The 21,637-nt window shown below is 52.4% G+C and overlaps 1 protein-coding gene across 1 annotated transcript; it reads left to right on the forward strand.

Annotated features, from left to right (window-relative positions):
• Positions 1–7,552: 7,552 nt before the first annotated feature.
• LOC128949638 (cystathionine gamma-lyase-like) lies at positions 7,553–18,224 on the forward strand. Its single transcript, XM_054294541.1, has 13 exons — positions 7,553–7,569; positions 9,933–10,083; positions 10,476–10,557; positions 11,092–11,187; positions 12,055–12,170; positions 12,703–12,840; positions 14,045–14,102; positions 14,317–14,394; positions 15,009–15,161; positions 15,277–15,398; positions 16,667–16,719; positions 17,751–17,889; positions 18,140–18,224. Exons 1-13 carry the CDS (start codon positions 7,553–7,555, stop codon positions 18,146–18,148), a joined length of 1,212 nt encoding a protein of 403 aa, XP_054150516.1. The 3' UTR covers positions 18,149–18,224.
• The last annotated feature ends 3,413 nt before the right edge of the window (positions 18,225–21,637 follow it).

The raw sequence follows: 21,637 nt of genomic DNA on the forward strand, positions 1-21,637 counted from the left end.
GCTGGTTTGGATTTTGGTCCCCTTTTCCCAGGCAGCCAGGTGAAAAGTAGAGTATTTCCAAAGCTTTCCCTCAAATTGCATTCCATGGACAGGATGGGATGCACAGCTCACAGCCTGGGAAGAAGGGAAGCAAGCACAAAATTAAACTTCCCAGGCACCTGCAGGAATCTGCAGCATTTGAAAAGACCATGGATTAGTTTTTCCATCCTCCTCTTGCTTTTCCAACCTGTTTGGATCTTCCAAGCCTTTTGAGTAGCTCTAGAGAAAACTGAATTTCCATATCTTTTTCCCCCAACAATGCAGCCTCAGCCATGGAAAAGCAGTGGAAACAGCAGCAGGAACATCCCAAAGGTTGTGTGAACGCAAAACATGCTCACTCCAGCTGGAGTCATTTGGAGGAAATCTAGGAAAATCCTGGGAAAAAAAATCCCAGTAAATATTTAGTTGCATTTCCTAGTGAGCAAGCCAGCTTCTCCCTGCCAGCATTGCTGGTGTTTAACATTCCTGCCAGCTGTTCCTTCCACTCCAGGAACATCTGCATCCCAGAGACCTGCAGGGACCAAGCGAAGCCCCAAACCCGCGGGGATGAAAGCCTGGAGAGAGGGACAACATTCCCATTTCCTCCCTGCTCCCGAGGAGCAGCACAACCCAAGCCCTCCGAGCACTCCCCTCTTCCTGAGAGCCAGGAATGGAGAGCCCACCCTCCACGTTCCAACCCGACCCCATCCTTTGAGCCAGGGGCTCCCAATTGCTGCCCCCTGGAGCGTTTCAATGCATCCTGTCCCTGTGGCTGCCACAAACGAACGATTTAGTGACAAAATGTTTGGAGTGAACCGACTGAGAGGAGCGCAAGGGAAATGAGGCTGGAGTGGAGCAGCAGCTGCTTTGGGGAATAATGGAGCTGATGAACTCGTTTGTGAGGGAGCTGGGCACAGCTGCAGCTCCTGGGAAAAGCACAAAAGGCTCGTTCTGCACCCAGCTCCACTGAACTGCTCAGAGCTGGGCCTGGGGCTTGTTTGGGGCTTCATTTTTAATTAACTGCTTTGAGGGGCACAGAGAAAACTCCTCCATCTGAAGGAGCTGCCGGTTAAAGGCCTGGGGCAGGGGCAGAAAAGCAGTTTTTTCTAAAAGTACAGGAGTAATCCCATTGAATCCTATAAAACCATGTCAGGCAGACACCTTAAAGGCAAATTTTCTAAAGAAGCACCATAGACCAAAACTCTCTGTATCCTAAGTACAGCTATTAAATAATCAGAACAAACTTTCATTTGTTGTTACCACAATTTGCACCCTCCCTTCTAGAAATTATCTCAAGGGTGGATGTCACACAGTCCCAGGAGTGTGAGGGATAAAATAGGATTTATTTACCCCAGCTCCCTGGACAAATCTGATTGATCCCCATAGAGTTGCCTGGTTCCCCTCTGTTTTTTTCTTTCCTTAAAAAGTCAAAAGATGCCTCAAACTTCCTGGATGGATAATTGAGGCATTTCCAGCTTTTCATTCCATCCTGAACTTTCTAAGGCAAAAATCCTCAGCAAGAACAAGGCACTGAGAAGTCCAATAAAAGATCTAAATAACAGCTTTTTAAATATAAAGACTGTAACTAAAACAATTTCTAAATGTGGATAAACATCCACGGAATTTCCTCCTGTTTGATCCAGGTAGATCCGAGCAGCAGGATCCCACACCACAGGAGGAAGTGCTCCCAACCCAGTAAATATTCAGCTTTAATATCCCTCCAAGCCAGCAGAAAGCAACCTCAGCTGAATCTCTTCACTACACCACACTTAACATCCACTATTTAATCAAATCTTAGGCCAAATGACTGGGGGGGGGGGAAGCACAAGTTAATTAACATATCATGACACAGTCCATAAAAACCCTGGGACAGGGGCATAAATAATAAACCAGAGGCAAAGCAAAAGGGCTCTCGTGTAGGATTGGCTCAAGGACCTGCATTAATTAGGAGTGTTTGAAGCCAGGACTGCTCATGCCTCTGCCTCCAGCCAGGGATTCAGACACTTAGATCAATCTGAACCTCAGGCAGAGCAGTTCAAATCCATATTTTCTGTCATTTTTGTGCTCAGCACCTTTGGATCCCATGAAAAAGAAACCAGGTTTTCATCAAAGCCCCATCCACTGGGATGGTTGCGGGCTGGGGTTGTTAATTATAGATTAAACATTCCTTCAAGACTTTGAAACCAACCCAAATAAACCAAACTCAGGATTTCTGAGTATCCAAAGATCACAGTTTCACACACACTTTAATTGTTGGGATAGATTGAACATCACATGAATTCTCTCTTGCAAAATGCTCTTTGTGCACATCAGCCTATAGTAAATTAATGTTTGTGTCACACCTACTACAGCTCCATGTTTTGTTACACACAATCCTCTCATCCCCTTGAAAGGATTTTTTTCTCTTATATTCAATAATACTAAATAGCAGGCTGTGAATTGATTATTATTTCTAGACTAAATGTCCCAAACGTTCCTCCTCAACGCATTTATTCAGCTCAAAATTTACACTCTAGTTAATAGGTATTTACATCCTTCAAGTAATAAAAGGCAGATAAACTCAATGCCTACAAGGTTAAGGGATTTACAGCCATAACAACTGTCATATTATTCATGACTTCAAGGTTTTGCTTTACGACTTTACAAGCCAGTAGCACACGCACGTGGTTTTATAAAACACTATAGAAGAGCTACCCAGAAATCTGTGTGAGAGGAACAGAACTAGCACCAGTGAGTGAATTAAGGAACATTTTCCTACCTGGCATCACAAAGGATTTGCACCGTGGGGATCCCCTCTTGCAGGGCTCTGCCAGGAGCACCCCCAGAGAGCGGGGACAGAAAATTCCCTTTTTCTGCTCGGGGTTATTGACACTCCCCAGCAGCCCGGGGCAGAGGGTGGGCATGGAGGGCACAGCTCAGGGGGCTCTCGTTGTCCCATCAGGGCAGGAGGAGGGGCTGGGAATGGATGGTTAACAGCAAAATTCAGTGGGAAAAGAAGTCAGGTGCAAGTGGAGCAGGAGCTGATCCTTCCCAGTGCAGGGAAAGGGAATAACCCCGTGCTCAGGGGGAGGAATGCAGAATTCCTCAGCTTTTGGGGTGTCCTCAGCTGCCCTTCCCACCCCAACCCTCCCAGAACTCTGTCCAAGCACAGTCCTTTCAGCTCGAAAAAGCACCAAATCAGCTGAAATGATGGCAGCTGATAAATCCCACAGAACTGGGTTTTTTCCTAAGAAAAAGCCCTTTATTGTACTGAAATGTTGGTGATTGCTGCAGTTTGGCTCCAACGTCCATTTCCCCCCAGGCACATCCAGCCCGGATTGGGTTCTTTGTCTACAAAATGTTGCTTTTCTAAAGTCTGTACCACACAAAAAACCCCTAAAATCCAGCCCTTACCCTTCAGCACGCAGAAAAAATGATGCATAATACTCTTGGGAGAAGGGATTGTTGAAATGTTTAGATGCACAGCTGAGCTCTCCCCTGGTTATCTCAGTGCCACAACGAGAGCTGGGAGTTGAGGGCTCTCATCTTTCAGCTCCTGCACATTTTGGAGATGCTGGTTCCTTTTCACTCCAGATCAGGCAATTTGCTTTGCCTTGGAGTGGAGAAGCTGTTGCCCAAAAATCAAAATGTGAAGAGATGAGCAGGAAGGAACTTTGTGAGCAGTGCCCCAGTGTGGGTGGATGGATACCTGAGCTGGTGTTTGTACATTGAGAGCAAAGGAAAGAAAGGCTGGGGCACAAGGAAAACTCACTGTACAGCCAGCAAGACTGGCTCCAAGAGTATTTCTGGGGACCTGAAGGTGCTCCCCCTCAATTCTAAGGCTGCCTATGCTCCCAGTTGATTGGCTGGCTTCGTGGCTGTCCAGGGATAAAAATCCACAACTCCTGCCCCTGTGGAGTCATTTCCTTAGAGCAGGGAGACAGCAGGAGGAGACTTGAAATCCAGCTGTAAGAGCAGAGAGAATCCCAGCTTTGTCCTCTAGGAAAGTCATTGGAACACTCGAGGCTGCAGCAGGATCAAGCTGCTTTCTCACAGGAGAATGGGGATAAGGAATTGTTTGGGGGGAAAAGCTCTCTGAGCCCATCGAGTCCAGCCCTTCCCAGCACTGCCCCGTGTCCCCAAGTGCCACATCCACAGGGGCTTTAAATCCTCTGGGGGCAGGGACTCCTGTTCCAATGTGTGACCTCTCTTCCCGTGAGGAAATGTTGCCAATGTCCCACCTGAGCCTCCCTGGGCCCATCCCCTTCCCCAGAGCACTGCAGAGATCCCTGTGAGTGCCCCGGCCAGCCCTGCCCCTGCAGTCTCCTCACTTGTTGGACGCCGTGTCACATCCCTGGGGAGCAGAGCTTGGGTGCAAACACATCCAGAGTCCCGTTTGTGAATGGCCTGAGAGGAGGAGGCTGGGAGCTGCTCCAGAGTGAAACAGTCGGGGTCAGCACTTTCTGCAGGCTCTACCTGGGAGCCTCCCCTGGGATCATCAATCATTGATTGATGCTCTTGCCTCAAGGCCAAGCACTGCTGAGGAGGGCTGAGGCTCAGCCCAAATCCCTCCCCACACCCCAACCCCATGTCCAGGACGGGACCCACAGAAACGAATCCCAAAGTGGAGCAGCCCCTGCCCAGCCCTGCTGCTGCACAGACACAAAACTGGCTGGGAACCCTCTGCTCTTTTACAGACTGTGTGGCTGAAAATAATTAACATTACTGTTATACAGCCTGATCCCAGAGTGAAGGCTGGGGACCTTAAGGGTCATCTTGCCCCAGTCCTTCCATTCCCCATTGTGGAACCCAAACACCAAAATCCCAACGCAGTTACTGCAGCCTGGGATGGTGGAGAGTCCTCATGGCAAAGCAGATTCTTGCCTCTTGTTGCACAGTCAGCCCTGACCTGAAAAACCCCACCCTGGCATCACAGGGACAAGCAGCAGAAACCCCTGGAGAAAACTCCATCAGCTTTTGGTCAGGCGTGGCAGCAACCCTGAGGTGTGCCACTGGTGTGGTGCCAGCTGTTCACTGAAGGCACAAATGTGGCAGTTTGGCTGTACAGGAGCTGATGCTATCAGAATTATGAAACACTTGGAGAGGGAAGAAAATCTTCCTGTTATGAACAATTCCTTGGACATGCCACAGGCTGAATTAAGTAAATTTATCTCATCAGGCTTATGAATGATGTAAATGTGTCTCATCAGGCTTGTAACTATCAGCAAGAAGAGTTCCAGGCCAGGTTGGATGGGGCATGGAGCACCGTGGGACAGGGAGGTGTCCCTGCCTCCCTCTCTTAAAGAGAGATGCCAGGGCATGGTCGTGTCTGCCAGTGGTAATTTGAAGTTGAAATATAATCACACACAACATATATGATAAATAACTCCAGACAAGGTCTCCAGCGACAAAGGTAAATAATAAATTTGTGTGGAAGTCAGGATTTACACTGAGGCTGTGAAATGGAAGCAGAGAGATACTGTAAATATTGTCCTTTCCAGGTGATGACTTTAATTTCTCAGACAAGCACCTCTGAAGCTTTCCCAAGGATCTCCTGGACCTGGAACCCACACGTTTGCCATCTCTAAAGCTCCAGGACAATATCCATGCTGCCAGCCAGCACTCCGGTCTGAAGGGAGGCATGTGTTTGGCAAGGAGAGGATCAGCAAAAGATGAATTCTGGAAACTCGTGTCCCAGGGCCGGGCTGTTGCATGGCAGAGCCCAGAGCAGAAGGCAGCAGGCAGAGCAGAGCCCTGCCAGGAGCAGAGGCAGCTCCTGGCCTGGGGACACCCTGAGCCCTTCAGGCCCTGTCAGCCCCTGCCAGGGAGGGACCCCTGGTCCCAGCCTGAGCCCAGCCCTGCTCTCCCAGCCAGAGTCTGGCTGAGCAGGAACAGGCTGTGGGTGCCCCTGGCCCTGAGCTGGGCACAGCCAGCCCCGGCCCCCGGAGCAGGAGCAGGAATTTGTGTCCCCTCCACATGGCAGATCCTGCAGGAGCCCTGCCCCGCTGCCACGAGGGGCAAAGGAAGCTGCAGCAAAGCTCCTCGGGCAGCAGCGAGCCTGGCACTGCCCTCCTCAAGGTGGTATTTGTCCTGATTAGATCCATCAGCTTATCCAGGTGCTGCGGGGAGGAGCCCAGCCTGACACATGTGAAACTCAACTGCAACACAGGATTTCACGTGGGATTTCCCTGCTCCATCTCTGACCCCTCGGCCGGCTGCCTCATCACCAGTCAGGCGCCCCAACCCAGGATCACCACATCGATACCGGCTTTAGGGATGGGACGCCCACTCCAGCCTCCCACACAGCGCACGTCAGCCCAGAACCCGGGCTCAAGGGATCCGTCGGGTTCAGCCAGGGATCACGTTAGGGTCACCATGTACAATTGGACGGTTATCTCTACTCACACCCAATACGTCCATGATATTAAACATGAGCCGCCGCCGTCATCAAAATAAAAGAATGACCCATGCATTTACTGCTGACTGCAAAGACGATGTAAAATTTTGGTTCCCAGGGGCCATAATTGCAGCATCCTTTCTGACTACAGGGGTGGCAGCAGCAGGTGCCCATGCCACCCTAAATAAGTTGGGATGCTGGCTTGCAAAGCAAACCAATGCCACCTCTTTGGCACTTTCTAACCTTTTGCTTGATGTTGATTCTATTTGCCATGCAAAGCTTCAAAATAGAGCTGCGACTGACTTTCTTTTACTTGCACAAGGTCATGGCTGGGAAGAATTTGAGGGCATGTGTTGTATGAATCAGGTTTCGGTATTGATGGATGGCTCTCATCGTTAGGCCTGGGACCATGGTTACGCTCTATTGTCAAGGTTAGCATTATAGTGGGCATTATAGCTTTGTTGGTAGTATTAATTTTGCCTTGTTTCTGCATGTGCTTACAAAATACGGTGCAAGAGATGATTTCTACGGCATTTAATCAGACCATGCTTGTTCAACAGAAAAACGGGGGAAGTGTGGAGAGCTTTGTGGACAGTTGGCTAGCTGAGAAAGGTCATGTAGACATAATGCCACTGGTTAAGCAAGGAGACAAGTATAGGAGTCAGTAGTCAGTGTCCATTTGAGGCAAGGACATCATGCCCTTGGTGCAACAACAGGATAAGAGAGAGGATCTTTTGCTGAAAACATGAAGTATAATCTCAAGAAATAACTGCAAGAATGCAGAAGTAGGCGTAGTTGACTGATAAGTAACTAACCAATAATGAGCCCGCTATTGCAATATCTATGAGCACCATTAACACCAATATAAATATGTATGCCTATCAATAAAGTGCCAGACTTGCTGATCACTCATATTGTGTGCCACATTTTCTCCCGCCCATCCAACAGGATTTCTCCTTCTGTCCCCACAGAACTGCAAACACATCAAACATCACCTTGATAAATACTGCTTTTCATGTTCAGTTCAAGGCAGGTAAATTAATCTCTGTCACAGGGCAAGGATTATTCTCCAGGTGAATTATCATTATTCACCCTTGAGTTTCATCGGTTATGTTATAAATATTGGAAGCAAGTTTTGTTGGAGTGGAAGCTGTGCCTATGCAGAGCAAGGAGGTGCCTGCATGGAGCTGCTGCACTGCTCTGGAGAGGCTGAAGCCCGGTGCCAGCAGCCCCTGTCCCTGCAGTGACCACTCAGCTGGAGCAGAGGGGCCCTGCAGCTCCTGCCCCAGCAGCTGCTGCCAAAGCAGGAGGCGGGCTGGAACACAGCCCGGACCCTGTTCCGTTACACCGCACCCTCCTCACACCCTCATTTCTCTGGGAGATATTTTCCTGAGTAAGATAAAGGGCCTGAAGGCGGCTGATTTTGTCTGAGCAGCAAGCTGCAATTTGTACGTTGACAATAATCCTTAAAGGTGTATTTTATGGGAATTGCAGAGAACGGGACCTGGATTAAGAGAACATTTTCTGAGTCCATATGAGGAAAATCTTACGTCCCATTTGAGTGAGTTCCTCGGTCACTGCAAATGTCCCAGTCCAGAATTTGTTTCTCTGATGTCAAACACAATATCAAAGTCAAAATGGCAAAGAATGTACTTTGTGTTGTAGTCTTCTATGAGAAATTATGGGGACGATTGGGAAGCACCAGAGTATTGAGTAGTTCTAGACTTGTTTTTATCAGAGAGGCTGCAATGATGGATAAAATCAACATTTCATTCGGACATTGAAAATCATCATAAAAGTGTATTTTTATCCCTGTCCGTGTCCCCACACAGATCTCTGGATATCTCATTCCCAACCAGCAGAAAACACATTTAAATGTGTTGCAAAATCACAAATTTTCCTGTAGTAAACCAGCCTGGCAACACCAACTACGAAAACGTAATTTTCTGCACTGTGAACACAAAATTCAGTTTCTACATCTCACGTTGTAGAAGCAAACAGCAGAGATATTAATTTCTACCATCCAAAGCTGTGGCTGTGTTTTTCATTCCCTGAGGTCCACACCCTTGACCACATGGCACACCCAGACCCTCACTCAGGTAACAAGGGTTTGCTATAACCTATAAAATATGACACGGTACAGAGGTGATATTTTAGCAGTGTATTTATCCATAAAAGTGTCTGGTAAAATCCACACAGATTCAGCGTCTCTATTTTTTTCTATATAATAAAACAAGGGAAATATTGCAGTATTTTTCATCTCCGCATGTTTGGATGACCACTAAGGACCCATCTTGGTGCCACAGGTAATTCCTGCTCCTCTCAGGATCCCTGAGGTTGGGAGAACCTTCCCAGACCATTGAGTCCAAATCCTCTGGTGCCATTGCTGGGCCCCAGAGCAGAGCCTGGGCACTGGTCTGCCCCTCCCTGCACACCACAGGGACAGCCAGGGACAGCCAGGGACAGCCAGGGCTGAGGGCCCTCTCCCTGGGGCTCCTCTCCAGGCTGAGCAGCCCCAGCTCCCTCAGCCTTTCCTGGGCACCGAGATGCTCCAGGCCCTTGCTCAGCTCCAGGAGCTCTTGCCCTGCTGTGCTGAGGGACAGAGCTGGGCACAGCACCCAGAGGGGTCCCCAGGGCTGGGCACAGCACCCAGAGGTGTCCCCAGGGCTGGGCACAGGGGCAGGATCACCCCTGACCTGCTGGAATTGATTGTGGTACCCCAGGATCCCACTGGGCACCGCTGCCCATAGACAGCTTGTTGTCCCTCAGGATCCCACTGGGCACCGCTGGCCAGGCACAGCTCGTTGTCCCTCAGGATCAAAATGGACACTGCTGGCCGGGCACAGCTCGTTGTCCCTCAGGATCGAAATGGACACTGCTGGCCGGGCACAGCTCGTTGTCCCTCAGGACCCCAGATCCTTCCCCCAGAGCCGCTCCAGCCGGTCCCCCAACCCGTGCCGCGCTGGGGCTATTCCCGGTGCTGAGGTACTGCAGGCAGCGCTGCCGGGCAGTCAGCACGCTGCTCCCCTGTGGGTCATTGCCGTGCGGTCAGATTATTCCCGGTTCCTCCCGGGAAAGGCGCCCCTGGATCCCGGCACGGCTCCCGGGAAAGGCGCCCCTGGATTCCGGCACGGCTCCCGGGAAAGGCGCCCCTGGATCCCGGCACGGCTCCCGGGAAAGGCGCCCCTGGGTCCCGGCACGGCTCCCGGGAAAGGCGCCCCTGGGTCCCGGCAAGGCTCCCGGGAAAGGCGCCCCTGGATCCCGGCACGGCTCCCGGGAAAGGCGCCCCTGGGTGCCGGCAAGGCTCCCGGGAGCGGCCCCTCAGCGCGCAGCGCGTGGCGCCCCCCAGCGGGAGGGAGCTGCCTGTGCAGGGCGGGCCCCGCCCCGCCGGCAGCCAATGGGAGGGCGCGGGAGCCCCTCCCCGCCGGCGCCGCAGCCAATGAGAAGGCGAGAAAACCGCGCCCCGCCGAGCCCGCGGGGTCGCTAAATTCAGCCGCGCTGAGGGCCGGTCCCTCAGAGCTGCGACCATGGCAGGTAGCAACGCGCTGGGCTTCCTGAAGCCTTTCCCTCACTTCGCCACCAATGCCATCCACTACGCGCAGGAGCCCGAGCAGTGGAATTCCAAGGCCGTAGTGCCGCCCATCACGCTCTCCACCACCTTCAAGCAGCGAGTGCCCGGGGATGAGCAGGTGAGTGTGGCCAGCACGGGGCCACCGAGCCCCGCTGCGGCCCCGGCGTGTCCCGGCCGGAGGAACGGGAGGCGGCAGGGCCTGGGCAGGGCAGGGAGCTCCCGGCGCGGATGTTTCCCCCCGTGGCAGCTCCTGGGCAGACGCGAGCATCTCGCTGTGCCGGGAGCGGGGCTGCTCACGGGGCCATTGCAGAGCCGCCCGGCCGCGATGCCGTGCCTGTGCTCCGGGACCGCCCTGCTGAGCGGCGGTGGCACCGGAGGAGCCGCTGTGCTCCCTTCCAGCCCGAGCCAGCCCGGGGCTCGCTGTTCCCGCTGCGGGCGGCGATCCGGAGCGGTTTATCCCAAGCTTTCCCAGTGCTCTCTCTGATGTTTGTTTCCTCTTCCCCACAGCAGGAGTATAGTTACACTAGGGTTGGAAATCCGAACAGGCATGTCCTGGAGAAGGTTGTGTCCACCCTCGATGGAGCCAAATACAGTGAGTGCCTCATGGGTTGGACAGGACTTGGAGCAGCCTGGGACAGGGGGAGGTGTCCCTGTGCCCGTGGCAGGGGTGGCACTGGGTGGGCTTTGGGGTCCCTCCATCCCAAACCATTCCATGATTCCCTCACCACGGCTCTGGCTGTTGGCTGTGGCAGGAGCAGCTCCAAGGTGGGGAAAAGCCCAACAGCTTCAGCAAAGTCCAGCTCCATGCCTGGGTTTGTCTGCTGCTCCCTCAGTGTGGCTGATGCCTGGGCTGAGCTGGATCCATCCTTGTGCAGCAGCACTGGAAGCAGTGGGAGCAGGCAGCCCCTGGCCCCAGTCCGTTCCCAGTATGTCCCAGTCTATTCCCAGTGTATCCCAGTGTCCATCCTGGTTCCATGCTGTCCACGTCCATCCCCTGGTTTCACTGGCTCCACGTTCCCAGTGAGGCAGTGACAGAACAGGTTCTTTGCAGAAGCAAAGGAAGGAACACCAAGGCAAGTCTGACTTGTTGTGTCACATCAAACACTGGTGATCCTTTCTCCTCCAGGCTTGGCTTATTCCTCTGGCATGGCAGCTATTTCGAACATCTGTTTCCTGCTGTACCCAGGGGACACAGTTATCTGCATGGACGAGTTGTATCAAGGTGGGTACAGCACCCAGTGGCTTCAGCCTTGTTTGTGCAGGGGCTCAAACATGTCTGTGGCTCTCAGGAACTCTGAATTTCCCCTGTAGGACCTCGCTGTTCTTTGAAGCCTGTTTTTATCAATCCCTCTCCTCACAGCTCCCCAGTGGCAGAGTGCACCCAGCTCTGCCAGAGTCCCTGTCTGAGCAGGGTGAGCTCACTGCAGTTCCTGGGAGCTTTCCCCTGCTCCTTGGAGCCTCAGCCTGCTTTCTGCAGGGCTGAATTTCATTGCTCCTCCTCTGCCTTGGTTTGTTCCAAAGAAAGGGTTTCTCACAAAAGAACCTCCCAAACATCACTCAGATGTTCCCTTCAGCTCCCAGAATCCACCTCCATGTCCCATCCCTTCCTGCTCAGATGGAAAACTGAGTCCCTGGGGATCAGCTTGGCAAAAGGACCCAACCAATGAATTTTTAATGCAGGCAGTGTTTCTGGTAGTGAGTGCTGCACATCCATTGATCACCTGCTGGATTCTTTTAATCTTCCCTGGGAAAGGCTCCAAAGACGGGAAGGAATCATTTTGATTGTAGTGATGGGAAACAGTAGCTGGAGTGTTCTCCTTGGTTGTTCTTCTGTGTTTAATTTCCTGATCATAAACCCCACATTGATTTCAAGTACTTCCCAAATCACTCTGATCCCATATTTAAATTATAACTATTTCATGATCACTCAATCTGCAACAATCTTTAAACTTTGTAAATAAAGAAAATATAAACGTGCCATGGATGGTGTGCAGCATCAAGCTGTGCCCTCCTGACTGATGCAGGAGGCTGCAGAGCAGGCAATGAAAGTTAAAGACGTTTTTCATTTTGTGATTTTTGGGTTTTTAAGGCACGAGAAATTTATTTGACCGAATAGAAGAGGAGTTTCATTTGAAAGTGGTTTATGTTGACTGCAGAGACCTAAAACTGCTGAAGAGAACAATTGAGGAACATCCCAAGACCAAGGTAGGGGAGAGGGAAGTGGACTTTAAAGGGACGTTAAATTGTTTTATCCTTGCTCCTGTTGGGTTGGGGCTGTGTTGAGCTGAGGGGGCAGCTTGGGGCACAGCTGCACCCACCCTATCCCCCTGTGCCCCTCATGGGCAGCATCCTGAGAAGGGCAGAGCCCTGCAGAGAGGAGGGAACAGGACAGAGGTGAGGGGGAGCAGAGGGAGCGCCGAGCGCGGAGCCGGGGGACTCCGTGGCACTGCTGGGTGATCCCTGCCCCAGGGGAAGGGAACTGTGCTGGGCAAGGCTCTGGGAAAGGCTCTGTCCTGCTGCTGAGCCCTTCTCCAGCTGGGATGGCACGAGCCCGGCCGCAGGGAAAGCTCCCTGGGCTCGGAGGAGCCGCTGGAGCCTCCCCTGGCTCTGGCAGGGCCGCTGCCCGTCCCCAGGGCCCAAAGCCACGGGGAGCTGCCAGCACTGGGCACCCAGAGCCCCTGGGACTCAGCCCAGCACTGGGAGCTCTGTGACCTGGAGTTGTTTTGGGTTTGTGCAGCTGGTTTGGCTCGAGAGCCCCACGAACCCCACGCTGAAGGTGATCGACATCAAAGCCTGCGCAGAGGTGGCACACAACTCTGGTGTCAAGGACGTGCTGGTGGCCGTGGACAACAGCTTCATGTCTCCATATTTCCAGGTGTGTGGGACAAGGACAGGACTGTCACCTGCCCCAGTGGGACTGGAGGTCCCTTTTGGGAAGGGAAGCATGACCGGGGAACTGCAGCTTTGGTCTCTGCATTGCAAAACCACCTGCTCTGGTTCAGCCCCAGCCCAGGTGCTGGTGCACCAGTGAGGGGGGCAGGGGGTGTCTGTCCTCCAGGAATGATGGAATGCTGTTCTTCCTGTTGGAAATCAGAGCAGTTACCAAGGGTTCCCTCACTTTGGCCTTTTTACATCAATTCTCCTGTAGGTGCTGTTCATGGGCTGTTCTGAGCCACAAAGTTAAAAAACAGTAGGTAGTGGAAGAAAAACTAATATCGAGTAAACTTTGTGCAGTCTTTCTTGGAGACATCCACTTAACCTCTTTATTCGCTGTTTTGCTGATTATATGACTCAGAAGTTTATAACTTTCTTCATAACAACTGCCAGAACTTTCCTGTACTGATAACCGGAAGACATGAAGTGAAGAGATTTAAGTTTTACAAATGCTTCAGAATTATGAACTTCCAAGCATTGTTGCTCTCACTGTGGGCTAGAATCTGCCTGCTTTGTTCTGTTTTAGCAGTGATGCCCCTCACTCTTTAGAATGTGCTGATACCAGGTGCAAAGTGCCTTAATTAGTGATTGATTAAAAATCTGGCACTGCTCAGCCCCTCTTGCCCATCCAGCTCCTGGTTTGTCTCCCCTCAGGAGGCTCCTGGGCAGAGCACTGGGACTGAGGGCAGAGAGCTGCCAAAGGAAGCTCCTTTGCTCATGCTCCCAGCTCCCCCAGGGCAGGATCTGCAACAGCTGGAAAGCAAAGCAACTCTTTTGCTGTGCAGCTGGAGTCCCTCATTTCCCATGGAAATGCCCTTTGTGGGCTCCGTGCCATGGTGTGTCCCTGCCCCAGCTCAGCTGCAGAACTGTTTTCCCAGCTCTGCACTGTGTGTTGGGTGTGCTCAATCTCTTCTCTCCCTGGAGCCTGTGGGAGTGGCAGCAGTGCTCTTAAATCACATTTTCTTGTGCTTCCCTTGAATTCAGAGTGCCTCCCTGTACTGCTGCCTTTAGCACATGTTCTATTGTCATGCTCAGGTTTTTGTGTTTGTTTCTCCCCTTGTTTATCCTGTGTGAGCTCAGAGCCTTTGGAATGGCTGGGGATGAACCCAAACTGGAATGATGATGTTATTTTCCTTTCCTTTCAGCGTCCTTTGGCCCTGGGGGCTGATATTTGTATGTCTTCTGCAAGCAAATACATGAATGGTGAGTGTGAGAGTTCAGCACATGCTTAGGGCAGGGATGGAGGGAGACTGGGAGGGAATTCCTGGCTGGGAGGGTGGGGAGGCCCCTGGATCCCTGGCAGTGCCCAAGGCCAGGTTGGACCCTGGGGCTGGAGCAGCCTGGCGTGGTGGGAGGTGTCCCAGGGGTTTTATTTACACCTGGGGCTGATCCCATTCTTGTCCCCTGTCATTTGCAGGGCACAGTGATGTCCTCATGGGCCTGGTCTCTGTAAACAGGGATGATCTCTATAAGAAGCTGAAATTCCTGCAGTACTGTAAGTCCAGACAGGGAATTCCTGACAGGAATCCTGTTCACATCCACAGCTCCTGCTGGGGAGGGTGGGCATGCACACAAGTGGGAAATCAGCCTGGAATGTAAATTAACAGAGCTGGGAAAGCTCAATAGAACAGTCCCATAAAATGAGAGACGTTGATCTCCCCTTCCTGAGCACTCCAGGAGAGCACTGGGGCCCATCCTGAAAGCACTGAGGTGCCCCCTGCAGCCTGGGGGGTTTGGAGCTCCCTCACCCATCAGGGTGTGCCCAATGCAGAATTGTCCTGCCTCGCATGATTCCAGCAATTTTCCGGCCTCTTCATTGTCAGGAATAAATTCCTGTCCAGGGTTGTGCCCTCTGCACTGAGGGTGCACTGTGCCCAATAAATAATGTAATCCTTGAGGCCTGAGCCTGTTAATTGGCCTCATTAATTGGCTGCCCCATGTGGGAGATGAGGATTGGAGATTGCCTTGGCTGTGTTCCCACTTGTGCCAAGGTCAGCAATGCTGGAGGTGAGGATGTGTTTGGCTGTGCTGAATGCAGAACACCAGTGTTGCTGTGGAATTCTCTGGGATTCTGTGTGATTCTCTGGGATTCTGTTCCCATTCCCACAGCCCTGGGAGCTGTCCCCTCTCCCTTTGACTGCTTCCTCTGCAACCGGGGGCTGAAGACTCTGCACATCAGGATGAAGCTGCACTTCCACAACGGCCTGGCTGTGGCCAAGTTCCTGGAATCCCATCCCAGGGTGGAGAAGGTCATGTACCCAGGTGGGTGAGCAGGGACTGGGGGGCTGTGGTGCCCAGAGATGGGCTGGCTGAGGCTGAGCTGCCCCAGCTCTGCACTGGCATTCACTGGGAATTCTCCCAACTCTCTCCATTCCAGGGCTGCCTTCCCACCCTCAGTACGAGGTGATGAAGAAGCAGTGTGCAGGCATTTCTGGGATGGTCAGCTTCTACATCAAAGGGAAAAAAGAAAATGCCTTTGCCTTTCTCATGAACTTGAAGGTAAAACAAAGTCAATAAAATCACCCTCAGAGGGACCTGAATCTGCCCTGCTGAGGGCAGGGTGCGGTAGCTTTTCTTGCCAAGTCCTTTGGGTGTGTCCCATAAATCCCACTATAAATCAGGGATAATTTGTCCATGGGGTGAATGAGAGGGAACAAAGGGACCCCTCATCCCCCTGGGAGTGTTTGTTTGTTTGTTTGTTTGCTCCCAGGGTGAGGGTGTCCAGCTCAGCCCAGGAGCTGCTGCTGGCAAAGGCCTTTCTGCAGGGCTGGGCAGCTGGGGCTGGTGCAGCTCTGCTGGAACATTGCAGAGTGCGCTCAGGGGGAAAGGCACTGAGGGAGCCCCTGGCTCTGGGAATGCTTGGCTGGGTCCTTGGCCCAGCCTGTGCTGGTGTTTGGCCAGCTGTGCACTCTGCCTGTGCCCAGGAGGTGTTTGTGTCCTGAACCCTGCTTACTTGGCATTTGCCCTGGTCTTTCTGCTGGTTTGTTCTTGGAAGAACAGCCAGTGATAAGTGGATTAGAACTTGCTTCTCATCGCCACACTCCTTGCCAGCTGATGTCATCCCCTGCTAATGAGTTTACTGAAAATGGGATTTGCCTACAAAATATCCTTTGATGTGAGGTAGAGCATTGACTCCTGGCCCAGGAGATCGGCTGGCTTTGGCAGGAAATGTCAGGGATGTGGCCCAGAGGAAGGGGGACAGTTATCCAAGCCTTGTGACTTGGACAGCAACACTTTGTCACTGGGCTGGGAGGAAAGTCATTCCATGGAATCCCAGACTGCTCTGCGTGAGAAGGGACCTCAAACCTCCTCCCATTCCACCACTGCCATGTGCAGGAACACCTCCCACTGTTCCAGGTGCTCCAACCCCCTCCAGCCTGGCCTGGGACACTCCCAGGGATCCAGGGGCAGGATGAGTCTGTTTTCAATCTTAGCTCTTCCCTGCCAGATGTGCCCTTTATTCCCTAATTACAGCTAATACAATTTATAATATGAAAGTTATTATAGAAAAACTTGAGGGGAAGAAAGGTCCCTAAACTTTCTATTTGCCTCAATGTCCTTGAAGAGGTCCCAGCCCCGAGGCTGCCGGAGCTCCAGGAGGGTTTGGACAGCTCTGCCAGGGATGCTCAGGGTGGGATTGTTGGGGTGTCTGTGCAGGGCCAGGGGCTGGATCAGTGATACCTGTGGGCACCTCCAGCTCAGGATATTCCCTGATTCTGTGAGCTCTCTGTCCATGAATCCATAACCTCCTTCCCTTTCTCCCACAGGTGTTCACCGTGGGCGTAAGTCTGGGCGGCTTTGAGAGCCTGGCAGAGCATCCGTGAGTTCATCCTCCCATCCTCAGAGCCCCAAAAAGCTGCAGAGCACCACGAAATTCCCACAATTTCCCAGCCCCCAGAGCTGTTTTGCTGTTTTGCCTTTAGCTAAACTCAGGGACTGCTGTGCAGCACAGAGCCAGGGGAGATTGCAGAGGGAGGGAATCCTGTGGGAGGGCAGAGATTGAGGAATTTCACTTGGAGGGCTGAGGCACAGTTGGTGTCCATGAAGGCAATCCCAGCAGCTGCAGAGTGCTGGGATGAGGAGCAGCTGGGATGGAGCAATGCCCTGCTCCCTGCTCACACGAGGGGCACGGTCACTGTGTGCCCCCAGCTGCCTCTGGGCCCTGGCAGGGCCTCTGGGGCCTTTTAAACTGCTCAAAACAGCATCTTCATGGAATTGCATCATTTCACTCCAAGCCAGCTTGCTTTTGGAAAAGGTCCATGGAAATGAATGACTGTATTTCAATGTTAAATCATTTCACTTACTGATTTCACAGCAAACCTTGAACCCCTCCAGCAGCTGAAAGGAGCTGGTGCCAGTGACAGCACATGGGGAAATCCTTTCTTGCCTGTGTCCTGTGTAGCTGGAGAGAATAAACCCTCCAGAGTCCTTTGGGCAGTTTGAGAAGGGATCTGAGACACCAGGAATGAAACCAGGAGACTTTATTCTGGAGGTTGCACATTCCCCATGTGCTGAGCTCACAGAGCTTCTGTAGAATGAAAGAGCAGCTCTGGAAGGAAGAGCAGTAGGAGTTTCTCCTTTGTCACGTCCAGATTTTTAAATATTCACTTCTTGTCAATCATTTGTGTCCTGCACATAGGAGCTGGAGATGCAATTCCCTGACTTGTCAGCGTTCCCAGCATTTCCAGGAGCTGCTGCCAGGGGCTCTCTGCATCTGTGGGGTCACACAGGTGGCACAGAGGAGGTGTCAGATCCTGCTGCATTTCAGGGGTGCTGGCAGGGAACCAGCCAGGCTGGTTTTACCAATCCAAGTCCCAAATTCTTGGGATAAAATGGTTTTTGTCCTTTCAGGGCCACCATGACCCATTCCAGGGTGCCTAAGGAGGAAATGAGAGCAGTGGGAATCAGTGACACCTTGATCCGCCTCTCGGTGGGGCTGGAGGATGAGGAGGATCTGCTGGCAGACCTGGACCAGGCCCTGGAGGCTGCGGTGAGTGGGGAGTTCCTCTCTAAAAATCATCCCCAGCCAGCCTTTCCCAGGGGCTGAGCCTCAGCTCCTCCCTGGTGGACCCTGGGCTGGGGAGGGAAAGTTTCCCTGTGTGCAGCCCTGCTCAGGCACAGCTCCCCATGGATTCAGGAGAATCAAATGCTAAATGTGACTTTAATTTATGAAAAGGAGATTAGAATGTGTGGTTGATGGAAGGGCAGAGCACACTGATCCCTCCCTTTCTTTCCTGCAGTTTCCATGAACCTTGAGGGTCAATAAGGACCTTGGAACTGGACATGGCTGTGGACGAGGACACGGAAAACCAATCCCCTCTTGCTTTGCCTTTTCTTTACCAGCAGAGCTCAGTGTTCCTCCTGCTCCTGCAGGGTTGGGGGCACAGGGGCTGCTGCCTCTTGCTGCTCTTCTCTTCTCACCCATCAGCTCAGCTCAAAAACCTGATTGACCTCAGATTTATTTTAATTAGGTTGGAGATTTGCGTAAAAGCTTTTCCTTTTCTTGCTGCCTTTCCTTCTCTTGATGCAACATTGAAGCTGAAGTGAAATCCAACACCTGGCAAATAATAAGTTTCTAAAGAGGAATCTTTGTCATTCGAAAAAAATCATGTGCTGTGGGAATGATTGGAATTCTTTTAATTAAAACCTGCTTTTCTTTTCCTTGCTTATATTCCCCTGTTCACGTGCTCTTTGTGTTCAGAATCAGAGGATGGAGTGACCCTGGAGCTGTTGGGATTTTCCTGTGGGAAGGCAGGAGGGGAATGGAGCTGAGGCAGGACAATTCTGTACTGGCCACAGCCAGAATAACCTTCATAGCACAGAGGGATTAAATCCTGACAAAACCCAAGTGAAGGTGTTCCCACCCAGCCCTCCTCATCCCACAGCATCCCAGACTGGGTTGGAATGGGCCTCAGAGCCCAGCCAGTGCCACCCCTGCCATGGCAGGGACACCTCCCACTGTCCAAGGTTGCTCCAGCCCCAGTGTCCAGCCTGGCCTTGGGCACTGCCAGGGATGCAGGGGCAGCCCCAGCTGCTCTGGGAATTCTGTTCCAGGGCTGCCCACCCTGCCAGGAACAATTCCTGCCCAGGGTCCCATCCATCCCTCCCCAGTGTCCATGAAGGCAGTGCCCTTTTTCCCTTGTCCCCACAGAGGTGGGTTCCTGGTTACACCAGGTCAGCTCCTGCAGCCCCTCCATGGGCAGTCCCTCAGATCCAGGTGCTTTTCCAGGCAGCCCAGCCCTGTCTGTGCCCTGGAGCTGCTGCCTGGTGTGTGGGGAGCAGCAGGGGCTGCTTTGTGTCCCAGGAACGTCTCCCATGGAATGAAAAGCTGAAAGCTGCTGGGCTTCCTCAGCCTCCTGCTGCCCTGGATTTCCTTGTCCCATTGCCCTGGGGAAGGACAGACACCCGTGCCAGCAGGGAAGTGCTCAGTGATTTCATTGACCCGTGGGATATCAGCCTGAGGCTGGCTCTGGGCCTGGACCCGCCAGGACCTGGTCTCCTTTTAGGGAGCTTGTGGGAGAGTGCAGTGACCTCCTCATGCCCTGATTATCCAGAGTTTATCCCAGGTCCCAGCCCGGCCAGAGCTCGGGGACTGCTTGGACAGTGCTCAGGCACAGGGTGGCAGCATTGGGGTGTGTGTGCAGGGCCAGGCCTTGGGCTGGGTGATCCCTGTGGGATCCAGCTCAGGCTATTCCAGGATTCCATCCCTCTGAGCAGGAGAGAATCCTCGGGGATGTTTCAGTATCTCCTGCTTCATGGCAGCTCTGGAGCCACCCTGTGCCCCTGCTGTGGGCTGATCCCAGGTCTGGGTTGTATTTCCCATATTCCATATTTCTGAAAGCCAGAGGATGTGTTTTTCCTTGGATTTGCTGTTGCAGATTGGATTCAGATTCACTGCACTTCCAGGGCAATTCGGTTTCCATGCTGAGGCCCCAATCCCTCGTGTTGGCTGAGGATACCTTTACCCTTGGGGATCAAAGGACCAGCACTAAGCCCTGAATCCAGCCCAGCTAAGCCCAAGGCAGGGCCTGGCTCCCAGCCCCAGCATTCTGAGTGCTGGGGTCAGCCTGCTCCCTCCCAGCCTCACATTCCCTGGATTTGAGCGTTCTCTGGCATTTCTCACTGTGTTTGATGAAGGGTTTGTGTCCTCCAGCCAAGACTGAGCCACATTAGTCAGAAGAGTTCTTAGAAACTCCAGCATTCATTTACAGGAAAGTTCTGTCACTGCACTCTGTGTCACCAGGAGAGGAGCTGGGCACCAGGAATGCTGAGCTCACAATTCCCAGTGCAGGGCCACTCTGGAGCTTGGGCACTGCTCCTCTCTGTGCCATGGCCATGGACACGGCACTTGGGGTGCTGCTGCTGCAGGGCAGGAGTCACAGCTCCCATCCCACATATTTATGGATTGAGTGGGCTCCAAGGCACAAACTGCAGATGCCCTTCAGTCCCAGCACAGCTTCCCAACATCCCCATGAATCACTGGAATGAGCCTGAGCCCCACGAGTGCTCAGTAATTATTTTATCTGCTGCTGTGTGCAGTAGCTGACTGACCAATGCAATTTTTATTCCTCCCTTTTATCATCTCCCTTTTATCATCTAATCAGTAGGAAAATATTGATTATCTCCTGTCTTTCTAAAGGATGTTGGGAAATGGAGTTGGAGCCGTGGCTCCCACCCTGGCAGCCTGACAGAATCATGGAATATCCAGAGTTGGAGGGACACACAGGGATCATCCAGTCAGGCTGCTGGCCCTGCACAGACACCCCAGCAATCCCACCCTGTGTCCCACAACCAGCTGGCTCCTGGAATGCTGGGGCAGGGCAGGAATCGAAATTTTTCAACCATCATTTCTAACTCTTTAAACACCACTGAAAAACCATTTTTCTTTTGCTAACCCTGTTTTTCACACACATCCCACCTTGATGGATCTTTATCCAGAGCAGCTGCAGGATTTGGGAAGGAATGTTTAAGGTGGGTTTTTCCCAGTATTTCCCCGTCTGCCTGCATTTCCAAGCTGCCTGTTGGGTTCTCACCAGGACACCGTTATTGACATTGTTACTGCTGACATTTAATGCCTCGTGTGTTTCACAAGAGCAATGGGAGATCTGTGAGGAACGGAGCAGAATTCCATTTCAGCTGAGAGTATTTCCCAGGGGAGTGTGTCACAAAGGCTCTCAGAATGAAGGAATTATATTTAGATAATGTTAATCATTTATAATCATTTATCTCTTCTCCTCTTCCAGGCTTCCATGAGGACAGATGAACGTAAAAGGAATTCTCTCGCTTGGACTCACAGGGAAGAGCAGAACCAGAGCCATTCCAGCCATGCTCTGTTCCCAGGCTCCATGGCAAACCCACGGGCTGCTTTTGGGGAGGGATTTCATCCGAGCAGCCAGCTCCCAGCTGATTTCTGCAGCATCTTGGATCAGGAAATGGCAAGTTTGGATTCAGAGTCTCTGGACGCCACCATTCGAGATTGCACAACAAACACTTGTCTGAGGAGGGAAGTGCCCCAGGAGTTCACGTGGAGCTGCTCCTGCTTCTTTCCAGATACTTGTCCTGTTGACCTTGGGTTTCTGTGGTCGCTTTTGGGATGTGCTGTGCTCTCCTTGGGTCCAGGGTTTGTGTCCCTCGGGGCTGGGCTCTGTGCTGCCTGTGGTGGGGGACAGCTCCCCTTGTCCTTCCCCCCTTCCCTGAGGTGAGAGGGATAACAAGGGACCTTAAATCCCACCCAGTGC

The sequence above is a fragment of the Melozone crissalis genome, unplaced genomic scaffold (genome assembly GCF_028551555.1).
Source record: "Melozone crissalis strain CALT ecotype California unplaced genomic scaffold, PUWL_Pcris_2 ptg000254l_1, whole genome shotgun sequence".
Classification (NCBI taxonomy): domain Eukaryota; kingdom Metazoa; phylum Chordata; class Aves; order Passeriformes; family Passerellidae; genus Melozone; species Melozone crissalis.

Excerpts from the sequence above, each read along its gene's own strand:
- LOC128949638 (XM_054294541.1), top strand. Across the intron at positions 10,558-11,091 it reads CCTCGATGGAGCCAAATACA|GCTTGGCTTATTCCTCTGGC; the intron begins GTGAGTGCCTCA and ends TTTCTCCTCCAG. Across the intron at positions 16,720-17,750 it reads GAGAGCCTGGCAGAGCATCC|GGCCACCATGACCCATTCCA; the intron begins GTGAGTTCATCC and ends TTGTCCTTTCAG.